Source organism: Lipophrys pholis, assembly GCF_963383615.2.
Source record: "Lipophrys pholis genome assembly, chromosome: 5".
In the NCBI taxonomy this organism is placed as follows: domain Eukaryota; kingdom Metazoa; phylum Chordata; class Actinopteri; order Blenniiformes; family Blenniidae; genus Lipophrys; species Lipophrys pholis.
This window is the reverse complement of record NC_137628.1, coordinates 23,941,788-23,962,941: the sequence shown is the minus strand read 5'-3', so window position 1 is coordinate 23,962,941 and position 21,154 is coordinate 23,941,788. Positions and strand designations below refer to the sequence as shown.

Here is a 21,154-nt window from a genome sequence, read left to right as displayed (position 1 = left end):
ATTAAGAGTCTCTGTTCAAAAACTATTTTCATATCTGAAAATATTTAATCTCGATCACGAGGGAGCTCAGCCAAGTGTCACTGTGAAAAACCACATTAAGTATGTCATGTCTGTACATCACATCGTATTTCAACCGAGTAGGAGCGAGCATTAGTCCATGCCGACAACAAAACGAGCCCTGCTGTTTTATCTTTCATTGCCAGACGACAAATTTGGAGAGGTTATATTCAAACTGACAGATTGTCCCAGAAACGTTGGAAATAGTGCAATACCACCCGACAAGGAAGACCTCATTAATATATTTGTCAAGAAAAATGCTACATCATCATTTTACTTCCCATTTCAGTGCAAGATACAAAATAAAGAAAACGTCTTATTTGTCACGTTTTCTTTTCCAGCTGAAACTACAAGGTCTTCCCTCTCTACCAAGTGGTCAAAACAAAAGCTGCGAGTGGACAGTTAAGGAGCTGACTGGTATGTCATTGAGATCACACTTGCCTTGAGTTAGGGGAAGAAAAAAAAAGGTGAAGAAGCACAGTGAATAATCTGCATATGAAAATATAAATGCAATAATGCTAGAAAAGTGAGCACAAGTAATTCATTAACCAGAGGCTGGAGACACGGTCGACCCCCCCCCCCCCCCAGCCCACACAGACGAATACAAAATTGTTGCCGAGAAAAGAACAGTCTGACAACTTGCAGGATCCAGGGATTGAAAGAAGCCATGAGTCACAGAAAGTGTGAACATGTGAGGATCTGCAAGTGTCTGAATCATGTGGCGAGACATTTCCAAAAACCTTAAGCTTTCTGGAGTAATGGCGGTGTAGAATTGTGGCTGGTTTAAACCAAGAACCAAGCGTTCAATCATCAACACCTTTAATGTACCTTTTTTTTTTTTTCTTTTTCTTGAGGGGCTTAGAAGTTCTTCAGATTCACCTCTTTAATATTGAACAAAACTCGAGGCACCTATTGTCTCTACAAAAATCCAGAACAGACACAATCACAACACAAAATGTACAAAACTCACAGCAGATCATATTAGGTAGTAAAACAGTATGGAAAATGAAAAAAAAAAAAATGCACCTGAAAAACAAATCTTATGAATACTGCAAGTATTTCTTTAATCTGCTCCCAGCAGACCATAAGTTCAAAATGAGCAGCCCCGCGTATTAATAGGCAACGAGCCTCGAACCGCTTTATGCTTCAGTAAGACTGGAAAAGGTGAAATAGAAGGCACCATCATGCTTTTGTCAAGTCGAGACAGAGAAATGAAAAAATATACACAGAAAAGCAAAACATACAGTAAACTAGGATTTTTGCTGTACATTTATTTGTTTACTCCGCACGTAAGACAGGGAGGGAGGTGTCACCTATGCCAGATTCGCAGTCGAGCCGGCAGGGAAAAATTAAAAAGAAAAAGAATCCTGGATTCAAAAAAAAAAAAAAAAAAAGACCACGCCACTTTCTGTATCGCCACTCTTCTATTGTTCAACTTTTAGTCATTTATCCTTCCCCCTGACTCGATTGGCGAAAGTCCAGTATTTGAGCTTTGTTTTTAATAATTTTTTTTTTTTTTTTATAAATGAAGGGAACAAAAAAAAAAAGTGGATTTGCTTGTCATCTTGTCCATCCAGCAGAAATTGAAGCGTAGATTTGGGTCGAAGATATGAAAAGTACATTGGTCACAGCAGATGGGCTGTGAGGGAGGCCTGCCCCGGTAAGTCGTATCGCTCAGAGACAAAACGGGTCTCTCCAGCTGCGTTCCGAGCAAGGATGTCAACGTAACATGACAAAAGTACCCATTAGTGCATATTGATGAGTGCATTATGCAATTCTGAAGCAGTGGTCTCTCAAAAAGGAAAAAGTAAAAGGCAAGCTTTTCCCCAGGAACTGCACAAATTTTGCATCACACCCCTTTTCCAACAGTTAACGGGCAGAGAACTACCATATAAAATGTGCAATAGAGGGATTTCATGAAGCAGCGCCCCACTTAAGTCAAGGCATATAATCTCTTTTCCAAATGATGGGCTGTATTATTGTAGTTTAAAGTCTCATCAGTCCCTCCTAATGTGGCAGATTACTCCTTGTTGGTTTGCCTTTTCTCACATTTTTTTTTTTTTTTTTTTACAAATTAAGTCTGTGATTTCTTGAGATACCCGAAAAAAGGACGCTCAGCTCACAACTAAGAAGCAACTTTTTTTTTTTGTTTGCTTGTTTTGTCTATTTCACAAACAAATGGTTGACAGGCTGTGTCACATTCCAAAGCAAAGAGGGAACAAAAATTAAAAATTAAAACAAAACAAAAAAAACCAAATATATACTTTTATACATGAAGATTTCTTTCGTTAACGAGAACGGTTGAAGATGAAGAATATGATACTATTTCCACGCTGTGGGTGGCGCTCTTCTCAGCGGCGCTGTGTGGCGAAGCGGCCTTCTCCCTGGCCAGCGGACCCTCTCCCAGAGCCCATGCCAGGTTTGGGAGCCATGCCACCCCGAGGTGGCGGTCCCCTCCCGTCGCGTTCACGCATCATTCCACTTCCCACGATGCCTCGTGAACCTCCGGGACCCCGGTCGTTGCGTCGCATATCCCGACGCTCATCTCCGCCACGGGTTTCTCGTTCGCGCACGGCCCTGGTCTTCTTCTCTTCCACATTCAGACGCACCTCTCCTCGAAACATGATGGGCTGCGGGGAGGAAACACAAGGTCACTATGGACAGAATAATCATGTTTCTCCAGCTTATTCCACTACCCACACCATGGATTGGTTTGCACACACAGATTTGTCTTTCCCAGCATTCCTAAGATCTGCTGTGTGTCACAGTGGCCTGGTCGGAGAAGGCTGCATCAGACACTTAAAGAAGTGCCGTGTGGGAAAGATGCATCCAAATCCTGCCTGCTGATGGATGCGGTGGCTCTACGTGTGCAGGTTTTGTCAGAAGCAATAAGCAGCTCAACTCCTGCTGCTGGTTTGTAGCCAGTCTGCATTTATCAGTCCAATACAGAAAAGCACAAAACTGCAGATGAATCACTTTTTGACCTTTTACTGCACAAGTAAAACTCCGAGTGTGGAAACAGTGGTCACTATGACAACGGCAGATTTTAAAAGTTCAGATATCTCCTCAGACAAAACTTGACATGAATGAGTCATGCTGCGGCTGAGTTTTGAGGCCCAAATGCAAATTTAAAGTTAGTGTGAAAATTTGTTTAGGAAACTTATGCGACACATTGGTGCAGTGAGAATTGAAATCCTTTGGGATAATTTGCTTCACAGTATTTCTTTCTTCAGAAGTATAATTTGTGAAGGGGAGGACAAAGAATGCAAGCAGAAGAGAGGACAGGCTTTAGAAAGTTCAGAATAAGGTTTTAGGATTGCTTAAGATAGTCAGGCAAATCAAGCCCACAGAGATTAATTATAGAAATGTGTGTCACCAAACCACCACCAAATAAAAGTGGGTAATGAAATATTGATACATGCCCCTTCTACCTTGGCCCCTAGGATTCTTTGCACGGGGTCAGAGTCATCGAAGACCACAAATCCAAAGTTGGGCAACTTCCCACCGACTCCCTTGGTGTTGATTCGCAGTTCCACCACATTCCCATATGCTGCAAGAAGCACAGGCAAGAAATCTTATGAACCAAAAATAACAATGTTGGATTTTATGATAAACTTGGACAATAGTGTCTGGAAAAACCTACTCATGAAGAACTCTTTGAGCTCGCTCTCGTCAATGTCATGCGGGAGGTTGCCAACAAACAGCTGGTGGCTGTCTGGGTACCTGACAATCCGCCTGCTGTCCATGTCACCAGATTCAGCATCTCCCCTGCCGCCTGCAGGTCACAACAGCAGCAATCACATCAGAAACACGACCAACGCGTGAAAAATAGCCTCAGTGAGAAAGCCCAAGCAGAAAGATGAGATCGTTACAGATTTATTACCTTTGTTAACAAAACTCAAGTGTGGTTTTCCCGTTTGTGACTCTGAAGAAGAAACACCATCTAAGAGTGCCAGACGTGAGAAGATTGTGAGAATACACCATAAAGTGAAGGAACTCGGATTCAAACATGATTCAACTTATCATCATTACCGGGTCTGGGACCCCGCGGAGCAAAGGTTGGTCTGTCACGAGTGCGTTGGTCTCTGGGGCGAAGAGGTGCGGTCTGTGTCTCTGGTTTAGCTTCAACTCTGGGCTTTATGAGGGAGGCGAGAAACACAATTAACAACATGAACCATTTCCGTAACCCCGTCATGTCGAATCAAATGCCAGTTCAGCTTAGCTGCTCTACCTACAATGGTGCAATTCATTCAATGTAAAATTCTAATACATACCAACACACAGCATAAAAACTAAATGAACCAGTACTAGGTAGGCACAGAACTTTTCACCACACAAAATATGTGGCTTTGCTTGAATTATTTAATTTGCAGTGGAAGTGATTCCCTTCTAAAGACACATCCCATCAAAAAAAAAAAAAAAAAAAAACAGAACTCGTGGGAGCAATTTACCTGTGAGCTCGAGGCTTTAACAACATGGGGTGACAGTCCAGAAGAGGGGACAGTGCCAGAAGGCGGCAGGTTTTTACTGGTCACCAAGGCCCAGGAGAAAGTCTAAAAATGCAATGATGCATCATTATTGCTGTACTGAGATAATTCCACCAACTCATTGTCATGTAACAGTGGACTGGTATGTCAATAAAGAATGCATGATATGTGGTAGTTCAAGCACAAGATGTAAAAAGACTCAGCCATATTCAAAAGGATCTGTCTAATAAAATATAACTAAATGTATTAATATGTTTTACTTTCATAAATGTTTATCGATTTCAATTAAAATAGGATAAAAGTATATTGTACAATTTACAACTTTCAAGTTTGCCATTAGGTTTGCTGAAGTGTCCTTGGGCAAGACACTGAACCCCAAACTGCCTGGGTGTATGCAGTGTGAGAATGAGTGGTTGGTGGCGGTCAGAGGAGCCGATGGTGCAGATTGGCAGCCTCGCTTCTGTCAGTCTGCCCGTAGTTTACCACCATCAAGTATGGAGTGAATGAATGATGCAATGTAAAGTGTCTGAGTGTCCTGAAATGCGCTATAGAAAACCCATGCATTATTATTATGTGTGGAAAAGCTCGATAAAGGGGTTTACCAGAGTCATTATAACTCAAGACACAATGAAATCATAGTAGTGTACGTTTTTGAGTTGTATTCGGTGATATTATTGAAAAGAAAATCCATCTAAAAAATACTATTCACCTTGGGAGGCTCCTGTGTGTTTGGTGGAGACTCCACGGGCGCTGGGGAAGGTGCCTTCTCCTCCAGTTCCTCCAGAACCTTCTCATCTACTTCAGGTTTCATCTCCTCCGCTTTGGGCTCTGGCTCAGGTTCGGGTTCAGGCTCTGGAACTTGCTCCTCCATTGGCTCCTCTACTCCATTGCTGCACAGCACAAAACCAAACAAGTGTCACTCTGCGAATCAAAATCACATTTAAAAACTCTGACATTTGTGCTCAAGTATGATGAACATTTACATACGTGACAGGGTGAGAATCGTAGTAGATGGTGCTGTTGGGACTTTCTTGAAGGGGCTCAGGGGATGGGGGCCTCTCCTCTGCTTCCTCCTCAACCTCCTCCTCTGATTCTTAGAGCGAGGAAGAAGATACATTAGCACCCACGCCTTTAAAGTTACTCTACCAGAATCCACACCAAAAACAAAAATTACTCACCCTCATCCAGTTCAGCCTCAGAGTCTCCAAAAACCTCATCTTCATAGCGGAAGATGTCATTGTGGACGTAGAACTTGTTGGCCACGGAACCCTAAAAACGTTTGTCATGCAAACAGAAAGCATCTTCAGTGTTCAGTAGATATTGCTGTTTCACAATTAAATCATACAATAGGCTACCTTGCAGGATATCACAAAGAAAAAGGCCAATTTCTTCTATTACATATTAAACTCAAAAACATATCTGATCAAATGCACTGCTTCAGTCAATTACATGTGATTGTATTTACAATCAATAATTAACCTTTAATAATCCAAAAATAAGATTTTGAGCCCACTCTTCGCACTGGACAAAAAAAGAAATCGATTTAATCGATTATGTGGCTAAAATCATTTTCATTGTGCAAACCACCAAGCAAGTGGTTATATAGGATTTTATTACTTTTTCTTTTTTAACATTTCACGGTATTTGCAGCAGAATGTTTCATTATGATGGACTTTATGTTGAGATTGTTGTCCTTTTTAGTACTCCTTGTGTGATCTTGCAAAATTCATCCTGTACACTGTGGCCACAACAAAGAAACACTTTCAAGTGTAAATTCAAAGGTTACTATAGCAACATTTTACCAGTCCAGCCCACTCGAGATGAAACTGGACTGCATGTGGATTCTGAAGTTAAATTTTATTTAGCATTTAGTTTGTACACCTATTTGTCAATATTATATTCATTTGTATAAATCGTTATATTGGTTCAGTTCTGTGCTTTTAAATAAGTATGTTTCTTCCATAACATTATTTGGTTCGTTCAATATCAACTGTGTTGTAACTCTGAGGACAATAACGTTGCATATTTGACAATATATAAGATGTCGGCAGTCATTTTTGAGTGCATCGAGCGAAAAAATAAATATCAAATCGAAACTCCAGAAATGCCCAGCTTGGCACTGAAAAAATTTAAAATTAAAAAATAAAATCAGCTGGTGAAAAGGATTTAAATGTAGATGCAATCACCTCTGGAGCCAGCACAAACGTTTGCATGAACTTCCTCATGGGTTGACCATTGTTTGACAGTTCTCCGAGGACCTGCACCACCACTCCATCACTCAGTGTGGCGTGGGCATCCACATGCCTGATCTTCGTGTGGCACTCACTAAACTGCAGAGACATGACTTTCTTGTGGATTTCCTAAGAAAGCAAAAGTAGGAAATCAAACAAATATCTTAAACAATGTTTAAATATATACATTTTCCAGTATTTTAAGTTTTTGTGAGCATTTATTGCTTAAAACTAAAAGAATTTCATACTAATAGACCTACTTTTTTATACAATGCATTCATTACTATTACAAAACTACCGAGAATAATCTAGTCATATCGAAAACATGGTATGATGACGTATCTTCTTCTTCTTTTTTTATTATCACACTTACCGCTTGTCCATAAACTGCTTCTGCCAGCTTCCCGCTTGGGTCAAGTCCTCCATGAACGTAGGAAGAATTCCTCCCATAAAACCTGATACAAAATTGACAGTTCAATGTCAAAAAAACCTTGATATTAATGTTCTATCAAATTACCAATTCGCACATATCTATTTACCTGTGCAGGAAGTCTGGCGCCTTGTTTAAGAGTGTGTAATACTGCCTCACAAACTCCCGCCCTACAAGCAGGGGACTTGGCTTCTCCATCACCATTTCTTTGGTAAACAATATTAAGTGCTGAAAGTAAATGAAAACAGGTTTAGTTTGATAGCAGACATTTTGATGATACAGGAAAAAATTATATATTACTCATATTCAATTGAACAACTCCGTAATAAACATTTCACGTTCCAGCTGGTTGTCATTTTTTGTTTTGAGTAACTCATCTTGCAGAGATTGACAGATGACGTTTATGAGAATGCCAACTGTAGATACGACCGATTCACTGACTTAATACATCACGACCACACAATGGTTTTCAGAAGGACTGACCAACCGAACCAGCATTGGGTCGGAGTTTAGAGCAGACTTGTTGCTTTATTATATTAGTTTTAATCACGTTGATTAAAACTACGAAGACCTAGAAGCGTCAAAGAGAAGCAATGGCAGTTCGGAAAGATAAAGGAAGTCCTGATCGTCCGCGTGCATGTGAATGTCTTTCAGGTAAACAACAAAATTGTGTTTCAGGAGAAAACGAAACAAACAACAGGCGTCCCCAGTTTCATTTCAACAAAACGTTTTGCCTCGATAGGCCCATGTTTCACTGGACCATCGGGATGTCAGTTGGGCTTAAAACTGAGCAAAACGACTGCTTAGTTAGCTGGCTACTGGCGCACGAACCAACACTGAACTGCGCCATCGCATCCATCCAATGAGACAAAGACAGAAAACAGCTGGAGACCAGAAAGGAAGCGAATGACACAGACGTCAAAGTTAAACAACCAATAAACACAATTTTACCACAAATAAAACCTGGCTTGACACATATCCGTGGCATTGACGAGTTTCGCACATCTGCGCAACCTTTTGTAGTGAGCCGGCCTGGTGGACGAGGCCTGCTAACAACATCAGCTTTCCTTCCTGTCGCATGGCTGTACATTTTCGGATGCGGTCCGCAAAGCTCCGCTCGTATATTTCGGAGTCACTTCTCTATTCGCCGACTTATCACTTTCCCAGATTGTGTGATCAACTGAACGAGTATTGGCGGTAATTCGCCGGCCTCCTCGCTGTCATTCGGGGGGAAGGGGGAAGGGGGGGGGATAACGCCTAGCACAGCGGACGGGAAAAGCGGCTTCCGAGTTTGCGAGCTAACGCTAGCGCTCGCTAACTTGTGGCGTCGTCGCTTTTCCTGTTATCACCGCTGCTGTATGCTGAATTATTTGCAAATCCTTAATCGCAGACACAAAAGGAGCTAACCAACGGTGAATGGAAGACTGACAAGTTGTCATGCCGCGGCACTCGGACACACACAACTAGCACTTTGAGCTCAAACCAGGAAAACCACGAAGCGACCACGACGTTCAACCCAGTCATTAGCCATTACGGTGAACCAACACTGTGCGAGGTTACCCTAACCATGCCCCAAAACAACTCACCGTATGCCGTCGTGTGTTTTCAGCGAGTGTCCAGAGTAACGTAGTTCAATACTGCCATAACGCAAACAATGAATGCGCTGACCTTGTTCATAACTTATTCGCTGCCCAGCCGTCATCAATGAACCAACTTCAGCGCTATGATGCTAGCTCAAACACAACAAAGGAAAAATAAAAATGTCCGGCTCGTGCTCCAAATGTCCGACCACGAAGTCGATGTGGTTTGATTAGAAGATAACAACACACCTGGATGGCCCCTCTGAATAACAAGCAGCTGTAATCGGAAAGTCACGGTTTGAACCAGACAATGCGGCTAACGCGAAGCTAGCCGCTTGCCTCACGGGATGGCTAACTTACCTTGTGAAAGACCTATCTATGTAGACAGAATACTTTGTAATAAATAACAAAGAGGAACCGGCTGTAAACGGCTCTGAAATACAGTGTCCCAGGTGAAATGTGGTGGTATTTCCCACGCTCCACAACTGAACAGTATACGATCTCTGCTGTACCAGAGATTGAAGATTTAAAGTGATAGCCTCGATTTATTGTTTTACCCCTGCAAACTGGGGCAGGAGCCCCCATCGAATCCACTCAGCCAATAGGAGGCTTACACTAGGGATCATATTGCATGACGTCATTGGATTAACCACGCCCCCACCAACTTTCTCCCAATATCCCCAAAAAACCTTTCACACATGCAGAGACAACCGCTGTAATTTAATAGGCAAAGAATATAATAAGTTCCTTAGTTATGCTCTAAACCAAACAAAGTATTATGATTATGACAGATTTACATTTAAAAAATGTGCTGAATGAAACTCGGAAATGTACTATAATTAATTCTTAATCAAAATCTATTAAATGGCCCATTTCCCCAAAGGTTAAGGAGAGTCGCTTTAAAATAAAAAAAATGTTATCTATTCTTTTGGTAAAATATCACACCCACTGTTCCAAATGGGAAAATAAGAAACCATAATTTCCTTGTTTCTTTAATCTAAATTGTATTTTTCTGCACTGCAGAAATTGATGGATTGGAAAATGGCCCAGAAAATGTATCACCAGCTATCCCAATTCCCAATTATACATTGACTCGTTTTGTGCATGCTCCTTTTTGGGTTTTTTGTATCCTTCCTTGCACTTTGATTTTGGTGTTAGTGATGATTAATTTATTATTAAAGATGACTTTGTCATTGCCCCCCAGCACGTTCTTTAAAAATGTTCATTGTTTATTTCTGAGACTGTTTTCCTCTATGAGAGTTTGTAATTGTATTGTTTGTTGTTCCTCAAAGAGACAACCAACAATCTACTGACCAGCAACCAAATGGACTATCAGTAACAAATTAATGTTTCTTCTACTCTTTTTATGTCAGGATTTTTTTTAAGTTCAATCAAATAAGTATCTGTTAATTGTGGCATCATATGCAGATGAGAACAGGCAATAATAATCTTCTTTTTTTTTTTACTAATAAACCTGTTGTTATTTCTGAAATACAAAATACAAAATTTTGAATACTGAAATTAACAAACTAAGTACCCTAAGAGCATGATAAAAGTGATGTGATTATATACTTCTTTTCTTTATTAGAGTTCGAGCACTGAAAGTGCAGGAGGACCCTATTGGATTTCCTGAGATTATTCACCAAGATAATTGGCCAAGATAAATCACATTTTGGAGGGACTTAACATAAATAACTTTCTGTGAAACTTTGTACACTTGTCAGGTCTGGCAAAAAATTTGATAATGTGGGGGAGTTACACATGACTTGCGAAATGGCTGAACAGCGCGACTGCAAAATTGAAAAAAGGTAGCCCCAAAATCCCGTTTCACTGAGAGCTATGACAATCGGCACACATACAGTATATACAAAAAGTGCTCTTTCGGCCATACCTAAAACTCAACAGGAAGTCAGATATTTGGAAGAATATGGGGAATTGTGGGGAATTTTTTCCCCAAATTCACAAAATTTCCAGAGCGAACTCATTCCAGGGGGAAACTCCAATCTACTTCAACTTGTGCTCTTTTGATAGAAAAGGGGTTGAAGAGCAAATGTTCTCAAAATCTCGCCACAAAGTTTGTTTCATCATGAAACAGGAAGTGCAGTGTAAATAGGCTGAACGTGGTCAAATCAGCCTGAAATATAACCTGATCACAACCATATGATGTCACTCAGTCGTAACGCCATTTGACGGCGTGTCAATGGTCAAGAACATCATGGAACAGGAAGTGCAACGTAAATAGTCTGAACGTGATCAGATTGACCTCAAAGTTGATACCTTCCTCAACAGCCATACAACAATTATGACCATCTCCCGTAATTGTTGAGTTTAAGCCAACTCTGCTGTTGGTACAAAGGAGACATACATAGAGATGCATGTGCATTTTCTATAGGATGCAGAGTTAGGATTGGATATGCAATATTTGCTACCATCTACACCATCCACAGCAATTTCAGACTCCATACAGCCAAAGGGAACAGCCTCAATCATCATCCCTGATACGTGTGCCTTGTGCCAGCCTATATGCTGGCATGTTGATGGTGATAAACTGAGAATGAGAATGTGCTGGTGGACCAGCTTAAGCCTGCATGTTTAGTACGTAGTTGAAGCAGAGACACAGTGTATGTTTTTCCATGCATGGTTCCAATATTTGTTGTCTACACAACAGATGTAACAGATGAAGTGTACATTTTACATGTAGAGCTTATTAATGTGTTCTAACTTCACGGTTTCACATGTTCTATTAAAAAAATGAGAAGTGTGGTGGGTTTAATTGTATTCCTAACCTGGAAAAAGTAAAAACAAGGACTAGAGGAAAAGATATATGCAATACCCTCGAGGTTCACTTGTTTCGTCAGTTGTGGTGCCTCGTTGTCATGGTAACCACAGACCCAAACATAGAGGTGACGTAACTTTATACTAAATCCTGCGTTTTTAATGTAACATGGGGCACAATAACACCCCTAAAACTAAATAACACTTTAGTTAAGTTTTCTTCCCCCGAATTTGACTGTTTAGAAAGTGAATTATGATTTTACGTATCAATAAAAAAAAGAAGTATTTAAAAAACGAGTAATAATTCCGACACTGAAAAGTTGTGAAAAACTTTTCCTAAACCGTTTTAAAATAAATCAACTTGGAGAGATGTATTTTCCATCCTTCCAGTCGACGCCATGACTTCTAATGTAACCTGAGTCCAAATGAAGGAAAAGGGATTTGTTTTTTTTGGGGGGGGAGAACACTTCAGGAACAAGATGGCTGTCCCGGGACGAGACGACTCTCTCCCGTTTTTCACCGAAACACAGCATTTTTAACCTAAATAACTCAACACTTCTCTGGTTAACCTGCCTGCGAGGGGTGGCTTTTTAACAGAAGACATCGTTTTTTGAAACGGAATTGAGAGTCTCCTCACGTCGCGGAGAGGAAAGTTTTATAACGGTGTTGTGGTGAAGACGGCAGCAGCTGGATGTGAGGAGGAGGAGGAGGAGGAGGAGGAAGAGGAGGACATCGTCTCAGACATTTACAATAAATAACAAGGTTTTTTTCTTTTCTTTTCTTATTCAGAGCCACTTTATGACCCATTTTCTGGCAAACGTCAGCTGTTCCCGATGCCCCGTCACGGTTAAAAACAGAACTTTTTAGCCGAGTGAACCATGAGTTCATCCCGAGTCAGACCGCAGCAGCTCGCGCAGAGCCCCGCGGCCAGGTCCCCGCACAGGCTCGAGCACAGCGAGGGCATCGAGATGGAGAACATCCAGCATCAAGACCTGGGCCTCGGGGGAGTCGTCGGCACACCGTCCCCTCCGTCCAGGCAAGCGTGGAGCCGGGACAACCCGGGCTTTGAGCCCGGGGACGAGATCATGGAAGCCGACTGGCCTCAAGCGAGTACCGGGAGGAGGTCGGTGTCCACGGCCTCCAGCAGCAGCTGCAGCAGCGGCCCGAGAGGCTTCAACCGCGCGGGCAGCAGCCCTCACATCCCCCGGGGGGGACTGTATCCCACCCCGACCCTGGACGCCCAGCAGCAGGACAGGCACGAGCACCGCAGCTGCATGAAGCAGATCCTCCAAAAGATCAGAAGTTGGTCACTTTCTCTTCTTCACTTTCAGTGTTTGAAATCAAACAACTTCTGACTCTTGAAAAGACTCAAGTTGATAAATGTCTTATTTTTTTGTAGTGAGAATAAGAGTCACTATCTCAGTGCTCCTGCAGAATGCAACTAGTCAAACTTATAATGATAAATATCACAGTGATTTGATCAATCACCTCATCATCAAGCCAACTGTATATTGCAGGGAACTGTATAAAAGGATGCATATATAGCGTAATATCAGTACAAATGTTTGTTAAAAATGTTGTTGCTGGGTCAGATTAAATTAAAAAGAAAAAGTTAACCTGAATTCAACATTTTAGATTTAAAAAGTAGAACATTTCTTCATGAAAAGTCTCGTTTGTAAACCAGATATAGTCCATTAATATCTTGTGTTTAGTAGAAGCAGAAGATATTGTTAAATCTTATTTACAAATGTGCAGTTAAATGCCTCTGTGAGTATTGAGCACATGTGTTATTGTGTTATATAACGTGTTGTTTTCTGCACAGTTCTCTGGGGCACAGAGCTGATGGAGGACAGCGACAGCAGCCGAGAAAGATACCTGATGAACGTACTGAGGGAGATGCTCACGTACTTTGCATTCCTCATCACGATCTGTATCTGTAAGCAGACACACACATTTTCATTCCCGTGCACACATGCGAGTGACATTAAATTTAGTAAAAAAAATAAAAATAAAAGGCCATGAGGTGCAGTAGGACTGCTGTTCCAGGCCAGACTTACGCTCTTAAATAGTTTCTACTCTTTTTTTTGTATGTTAGAGGCGCTAGTCTGAATGTTTGGGTGAAAAGCGGCACAATGAGTTCAATAGAATATGGACGCCCATAGATTGTGAGGTTATTTTGTGAAGTTTATTCAGTAATTGCATGAAACGTCTTAGAGAAGCACAGTAGACGTTAGATGGTCAAATGCCAGTAATAGTCCAAACTTCAAGTGGTCTGGCAGCTTGGTCCGTTATAGATACATTAAGTGACACTTCACTGGTCGCTTTAGTTTGTTTCCATTCTCACATTGTTACTTTCAAAACGTTCCGCTCTCCAACTATTTGTTGTAATTATTACGTGACGAATAGAAACGACGGGGAGGCTCATGTTAAAGATACCCTCCTCTCTTTTTGCCGCAATGAAAAATGCCAAAGTGTGGTTAAGGGTGGATCAGGAAATGATTTTCTGGCAGGCATGTATACGGCATGTCTTGCCAGGCAGTTTGACTTTAAATGCAGTTTCCCGAAGTACTGAGAATGCTGCAATGAATGGTAATCTGCATGTCAAACTACAAGATAATTAGAGGATGTCAAGTGCAAAAGGTTTCCCTCCCGTGTTTGTTCTGCTGTTTTGTTCAGCACCTCATAGCCGGTGTTATTATGTTGTTGTAGCGGGCGCTAACAGGATCACTACTTTACGTTTCACCTACCTTTCTCTGCAGTCCTGTGATGTTGTGGTTTGTTCCGCAGTGACTTACGGGATGGTGAGTGCCAACATGTACTATTATACCAAAGTCATGTCTCAGCTTTTTCTGGACACTCCGCTGTCTGCCGGGGATCCCATGACGTTCAGGAGCCTCTCGACCATGGAGGACTTCTGGAAGGTGAAATGCAACAATAATCTCTGTTTTGGATATTGGCTATTTGAAATGTCCTTTATACATTTAAAGTATCATCCTAATGTTGTATCAATAAACATCTTTTCAATTCACTACAGCTGTTAAGGAGTTTTTAGGCCTTAAAAGTTTCTGTCCTGTCTCTGTGGCGCCGTGACCTTTAGTTCACAGAGGGGCCCTTCCTCAACGGTATGTACTGGGAGGTGTGGTACAACAACAAGAGCCTGCCGGAGAACCAGAGCCTCATCTACTACGAGAACCTCCTCCTTGGGGTGCCCCGGCTCAGACAGGTCAAAGTCCGTAACGAGTCCTGCTCCGTCTACAAGGATCTGAGGGACGAGGTCCAGGACTGCTACAACATGTACACCCCGACCAACGAGGACACCGCCTCATTCGGCCCCAAGAACGGAACAGCGTAAGTGTGCACAGAGGAACAGCAAGTACGAAGTTGTGAAAGTCGTCTTGAACTCGTGATTACATTACAGAACGAAATTCTTGTGTTTATAGCAGTCTTTGAACTTCCTGTTTGCCAGGTGGGTGTACGCCACTGGGAATCAGATGAACAGCAGCAGTTACTGGGGCCAGGTGTCTAAATATGGCGCCGGAGGATACTACCAAGACTTGTCTCGTACCAAGGAGGAGTCGGCCGCCCGCCTGCAGTTTCTCAAAGACCACCTGTGGCTGGACAGAGGAACTAGAGCCGTCTTCCTTGACTTCTCTGTTTACAATGCCAACATCAACCTTTTCTGCATCGCCAGGTACCAGTGATCAGTCCAGTCGCACTCATTTATAATGTACATTTGTCTGCAACTTTGGATCGTTTAAGATTTATTGTCTTGGACCAAGATGATGATTCTATTAGGTGCAGATAAGATATAAAGTGCCGTAATGCGCTAAAATGACTCAAAACCCAATTGACAGCTGACTTTATAAAGTCTCCTACTTTACATACAGCTATTCTGACATTTACAAAAGAAAGTTTATGTGCTTGATCATGAACATGCATTTCAAATAAACTGATAAAAGTCAGTGCAACACGTGGTCCGCCATCTTGGAACAGCTGCCATTCTGTAAATATGATGCATCTGTCAGGTTGCTGGTGGAGTTCCCTGCCACGGGCGGCGCGGTGACGTCCTGGCACTTCCAGACGGTGCGTCTGATAAGATACGTGTCCAGCTGGGACTACTTTGTCGCCGTGTGCGAAGTGGCGTTCTGCCTGTTCATTTTCTACTACGTGGTGGAGGAGGTGCTGGAAATCCACATCCACCGGCTGCACTACTTCAAGAGCCCGTGGAACTGCCTGGATGTTCTCATTGTCGCAGTGCGTAATCACGACGCGGTTCAAAAAGTACAAATACATTATGTCTGAGTAGCTCATATCTGATTTTGGTTTTTCCATTGTTTCTTCCAGCTCAGCGTCGTTGCTATTATCATGAACGTGACGCGGACAGCCATGGTTGGAAACCTGCCCGCCGGCCTGTTGGAGAACCTCACTGCTCACCCCAGTTTTGAGCCTCTTGCCAACTTGCAGATCCAGTTTAACAACATGGCTGCAGCCATTGTATTTTTTTCCTGGGTCAAGGTTCATATGTTTTTTTTTTCTTTTCTTGTTGGTATTCATTTACTCCCTTACACAGAGTAATTTGCTATTACCTCATCTCTCTCTCTCTCCCTCTCTCTCTCTCTCTCTCTCTCTCTCTCTCTCTCTCTCTCTCTCTCTCTCTCTCTCTCTCTCTCTCTCTCTCTCTCCCTTTCCCTCTCTTTCAGCTTTTTAAGTTTATAAACTTCAATAAGACCATGAATCAGCTGTCCAGCACCATGTCTCGCTGTGCCAAGGACCTTGTGGGCTTTGCCATCATGTTCTTCATCATCTTCCTGGCATACGCTCAACTGGCCTACTTGGTGTTTGGAACTCAAGTCAACGACTTCAGCACTTTCCAAGCCAGCATGTGAGAACATTAAAAATACAGCCCAAGGATACTTTACCACCTCTGACGTGCGACAGTTCCAGTTGTTATTGGAAGTGAATGTTGAAATGCTCTTCTGTTTGAGCAGATTCACCCAGTTTCGCATCATACTGGGAGACTTCAACTTCTCAGAGATTGAGGAGGCAAATCCGGTGCTCGGCCCCATCTACTTTACAACCTTTGTTCTTTTTATCTTCGTTATTCTCATGGTGAGTCGAGTTTCACATGATGATTTACAAGGACAATGTTTATCCTTGTTGAAAAGGCCTTTCAGTATTTACAACACCACTTTTATCGCCTTTGCTGTGCAGAACATGTTCCTGGCTATCATTAATGACACTTACTCGGAGGTGAAGGCTGACATGTCTCAGCAGAGGTCTGAGATGGAAATGACCGACCTCATTAAGAAGGTATGGAACCGCAGATTTCCATTAAATCAATTCTAACGTTTTTCCAGAAGCCGCTCCACTCGACTTCAGTTGAATCCACTTGGAAATGGAAAAGTTTTTGATAGGAAGCAGTTTTTTTTTTTTAAGAAGCAGTTTTTTCCTCCCAATTATTTTTCTTGACAGTGGAAGCAGCAGCACCCACTCGTCTCGGCAATTTTTTTTGGTGTGCAATGTGAAATACGTGTCACCTTGAATTGTAAAAGCAGTGTCCTGTATGATCGCTGCACCTATTTAGAGCTTACCACATTTATAGGTGAGAGGTACAAGGTTTTGGTCCCTGAATTCTTGTCCTACTTCACATGAATTGGATAGATAAGCTGAGTTGAATGACTTATAGCAAGCAACAGGTTACACTGTGTAAGGTTTTCGTTCTGAAATTTGACTTTTTAAAGACACTACTCCTTTCTGAACTCCAATTGGAGTGTGTAATGTCATTAGTTTTACTGGTTTAAGGGAGGGAAGAGAATAAGGGGTTTAATTATATTACACCATTCATACACAAGGTAATTCAAGCTTACAATAATTTAAAAAATAAACATTTAAAAACCCGTCAATTTCAGATTATTTAAAACAGAAAGTGAGACCAAGACAATTTATAGTTAAATGTATAATAGAAATTGCATATAGGAAGTAAACCTAAAGCTACTGGAAGGAAATAATGAATAAGTAACTGCAAAAGTTACCTATTATCTACTTCACTAGCAAGCTCCACTGAGCAGCTCTGATTTATTCCAGTAGTTCGAGTCGACTTCTGGAAGTTAGTTTCACAGGTAAGAAGCAGAGAAACTTAAAAGCAGCTTCAACTTTATTGGTTTTGATGAAAAGAGTAGAAAACCATTTTTGTGTCAGATTCCTTTCAAGCGTTTGCCTTTAACAGGCTGTTTGGTGATTTCCTGTACCATCGCAGTGACTTGTGCTGCTCCCGGTTCCTTTCCTCAGGGCTGCAACAAAGCACTGATGAAATTGCGACTGAAGAAGACGGCGGTAGACAACATCTCTGACAGTTTGCGTCAAGCGGGGGGAAAACTGAACTTTGATGAACTTCGTCAGGATCTTAAGGGGTGACGACGACCTCATCACACTAAAAGATGCTCACTTCAGCATGGCGTCAACTCAAACAATTAGAACTTTCCTGTTTTGAAGGCGTTCTGTTTATCTGTTCACTCAGAAAGGGTCACACAGATGCAGAGATCCAAGCCATCTTTGCTAAATACGACCAGGACGGCGATCAGGAGCTGACGGAGCACGAGCACCAGCAGATGAGGGACGACCTGGAGAAAGAGAGAGTGAGTACTCAAGCTGAACGGCTTCTTCTGTCTGGGAACGCCTTCGGCTTCAGGATTTGAACTGAATTCTTTCGGAGGCCAGAACAGCCGCAGGCGCTCAGTGTGTTTCTGTCCGTCCGCTAGGAGGACCTGGAGCTGGAACGCAATTCACTGACTCGACCGGGCAGTGGGCGGAGCTTCCCTCGCACCCAGGATGACTCGGAGGAGGACGACGATGAAGACAGCGGTCACAGTTCTCGTCGCCGCGGCAGCAGCTCAGGGGGCGTCTCCTACGAGGAATTTCAAGTGTACGCTGCTTTTATTCGGATATATTTTAACAGCTGGTTGACTGCATGTCAAGAGTCGCATAGAAATAATGGACGTACTGCATTTCTCCTCATGGCTCAAATCTAGTTCGTCTGGGCTCTGAGTGGGCGTCAAACTTTGTGAAGCTGAAGAGGTTGCCTCAAGAGTAGAACACTAACAGTTTGTACTTATACATTTATATGTAAATACTGTCATTAAAGAGTCCAACAGCGGGAAAATATTTAAACAACGTGATGGTGATCTAAATTTTTGATGCAACAAACCTATTGTGTTTGTTTTGTTTGGTCTCCCATGAACCAGCAGGAGTGATGCACCAAGACGGCTCATTTTCAGATTCAGTTTATTCCCATTCGTCACAAATACGTCAAGTCTTTTTCCCAGATTAAGTGTGACTCTATCGGCGAGTCACCCTGAAGCTGTCAACATGACAACAGACCTTCCTGTCCTGTGTTTGTCAGGCTGGTGAGGCGTGTGGACAGGATGGAGCACTCCATCGGCAGCATCGTGTCGAAGATCGACGCTGTGATCGTGAAGCTGGAAGCCATGGAGAGAGCGAAGCTGAAAAGAAGGGACGTGCTGGGCCGCCTGCTGGACGGAGTCATGGAGGTGAGTCATTTCTCCTGCTGAGTTTATAGATGTGTATTTAAAAAAAAAGAAAAACTGTTCCATAAATGAGACTTGATTCATTTGCACATAAAGACTGAATTCAAACCTCATATATAACGTCTATGAAACTATGCAGCCTCGCTTCTAAAATAAGCTCCATCGTTGGGTATGTGGCGGTTTAACACCAAACAGGTTGCTCCAGCGCATGTCGCCAGGCGCTAATCTCGTGATTTGCTTGCATGTAAACATCGCGCATCAGCTAATCTGTCTGTGTTTGTCAGGACGAACGTCTGGGACGGGACACCGACGCCCACAGAGAGCAGATGGAGAGGCTGGTGAGGGAGGAACTGGAGCGGTGGGAGTCAGACGACATGGCCTCGCAGGTCAGCCACCCGCAGCCGGCCACACCCATCGGCCCGCGGCCCCGCCCCCCGTCGTCACTGTCCACCGACGGCCTCGACTCCAGCGCCAACGGCAGCAGCCACATGTGAAAACTTGGCCTGCGAGAGATTATTTCACGATGGCGAAGAAAACGTCCTTGCAGCATTAACTCACAGCGTGGGACAGTTTCATAGAAGGAAATATTTCACCTTATTGAAGATGTTGAGATTGTTTGACAGATTGTAATGGAAATAAAGTCCAGTGCACCTCAGTTAGAACAATCAAAGCACTGAGAATGAGTGAGGTTCTCACCGGGAAGTGATGTTCAGTCTGTCCTGTAAAGATGTATTGATTCGACACATGACAGAAAACTTTTAAAGACGTCTTTAAAACAACGAAGGACTCGGCGTCGCGTCAGTTTTCATACACGAGTACCAGTCTACAAGCTTCCTCAGCATGATTTTAGCGTTACGCGATGGAGTATGCTCGCCTGCTTCCGATCACTGCATCTACACATCCCAGCATTTATGCAGATTCTCCAAAGGTTTTCCTACGAATGTTCATGTTGCCCATTATTGTTTCATCGTTTTAATATCCAGTAGGTACAAGTGGGGCACATCCTGTCATGTCTCCTCATCTGTACTTCAGTAAAGCTTCAAAATAAGTATCCTGCCACGTCATACTTATTGTAACTTGAAACAAACTTCGATTTGGAGTGCATCCAGTGTTCATGGGAAACCCATGCATTTATTCTTATTGTTATTATTATTATTATTATGGTGCCTTGCTTCTTTTTTTTTTTTTTTTTTTACACAATATTTTCTTTTCTTTTTTTTTAAATTTCTGCCAAATAAAGTTTTATTAAAACACAAATGGTACATCAGGGTTTTTTTTAGTTTTTTTTATTACTTGCATCCCAATTTTCCATTTACTTTATTAGTGCAGGTAAATAAACCACATAAAGCACAAAATATGACTCTTCTACACTTCAGCTGTGTGTGTATGTGACAACAGGGTGAGGAGAAACTGAAAACTCACTTAATGAAGTATGTCTGCGTCAGAAAAACACACAATGGAACACAGTGTCATCAAACATTTTTATATATGTCCTGAAGAAGCTGTAATACAATCTTTGCTCTGGAATATCAACAAAATATGATATTTTGTGGCTACTCTATATAATTCTCTAATATCTACAGTTTAAGGTGGAAAAACAAAAGATGCATATTTAATGCCACTGATTTATAAAAGTACTGGGAAAACTTGATCCGTTGACAAAAATACAGTGAAAGTAAACCTTTATAAACAACCACAGGCAGCTGTGAAATATAAACAGTTTGAGTGCATTGGCGCTCGTGACATCTACTCCTCTGCAAGGCTCCAGTAATGAGAAAAACTGTGTCCTGTTCACGACTGAATGGAGACACAGGGATCAATTCCAGCAAAGATCCATTCATTATCTGTACAGACTGTGTCCTTTACAGCACTGGGACTTTTAAAGGCCGTAGCACAAGCCCCAAACCGGCTTCTGGAAGGTATTAAACGTCTTCAGCACTCTTGATTCTGGAGAGGTCTAATCATTCCTACTGGTTCAGTGAAATGTAAAACATGCAGGACAGTCGACAAAGCTCGAGAGGATAGTGGATTGGCCACACACACACACACA

General features: G+C 42.2%; 2 protein-coding genes across 10 annotated transcripts; one reads left to right on the top strand and one right to left on the bottom strand.

Annotated features, from left to right (window-relative positions):
- Positions 1-914: 914 nt before the first annotated feature.
- g3bp2a (G3BP stress granule assembly factor 2a) lies at positions 915-9,377 on the bottom strand. Of its 7 annotated transcripts, none has more exons than XM_080463381.1 (13): positions 9,146-9,377; positions 7,315-7,433; positions 7,149-7,230; positions 6,731-6,904; positions 5,723-5,813; positions 5,532-5,637; positions 5,254-5,434; positions 4,509-4,610; positions 4,090-4,192; positions 3,941-4,000; positions 3,701-3,832; positions 3,489-3,607; positions 915-2,687 (listed from the first exon to the last, which is right to left on the bottom strand). In XM_080463381.1, exons 2-13 carry the CDS (start codon positions 7,407-7,409, stop codon positions 2,409-2,411), a joined length of 1,524 nt encoding a protein of 507 aa, XP_080319507.1. In that variant the 5' UTR covers positions 7,410-7,433; positions 9,146-9,377; the 3' UTR covers positions 915-2,408. The 7 variants fall into 7 exon arrangements, with proteins under 7 accessions (XP_080319507.1, XP_080319505.1, XP_080319510.1 ...); XM_080463379.1 differs by having other exon boundaries at positions 3,480-3,607; positions 5,532-5,631; positions 9,146-9,346; XM_080463384.1 differs by having other exon boundaries at positions 5,532-5,631; positions 9,146-9,346.
- Positions 9,378-12,018: 2,641 nt separating this feature from the next.
- On the top strand, positions 12,019-20,364 carry pkd2 (polycystic kidney disease 2). Of its 3 annotated transcripts, XM_080463375.1 has the most exons (16): positions 12,019-12,253; positions 12,350-12,862; positions 13,383-13,496; positions 14,348-14,481; positions 14,658-14,908; positions 15,027-15,251; positions 15,586-15,814; positions 15,905-16,075; positions 16,261-16,442; positions 16,549-16,669; positions 16,772-16,870; positions 17,849-17,970; positions 18,078-18,195; positions 18,319-18,482; positions 18,960-19,107; positions 19,389-20,364. In XM_080463375.1, exons 2-16 carry the CDS (start codon positions 12,439-12,441, stop codon positions 19,596-19,598), a joined length of 2,712 nt encoding a protein of 903 aa, XP_080319501.1. In that variant the 5' UTR covers positions 12,019-12,253; positions 12,350-12,438; the 3' UTR covers positions 19,599-20,364. The 3 variants fall into 3 exon arrangements, with proteins under 3 accessions (XP_080319501.1, XP_080319502.1, XP_080319503.1); XM_080463376.1 differs by having other exon boundaries at positions 12,020-12,862; XM_080463377.1 differs by having other exon boundaries at positions 12,020-12,862; positions 18,322-18,482; positions 19,389-20,358.
- The last annotated feature ends 790 nt before the right edge of the window (positions 20,365-21,154 follow it).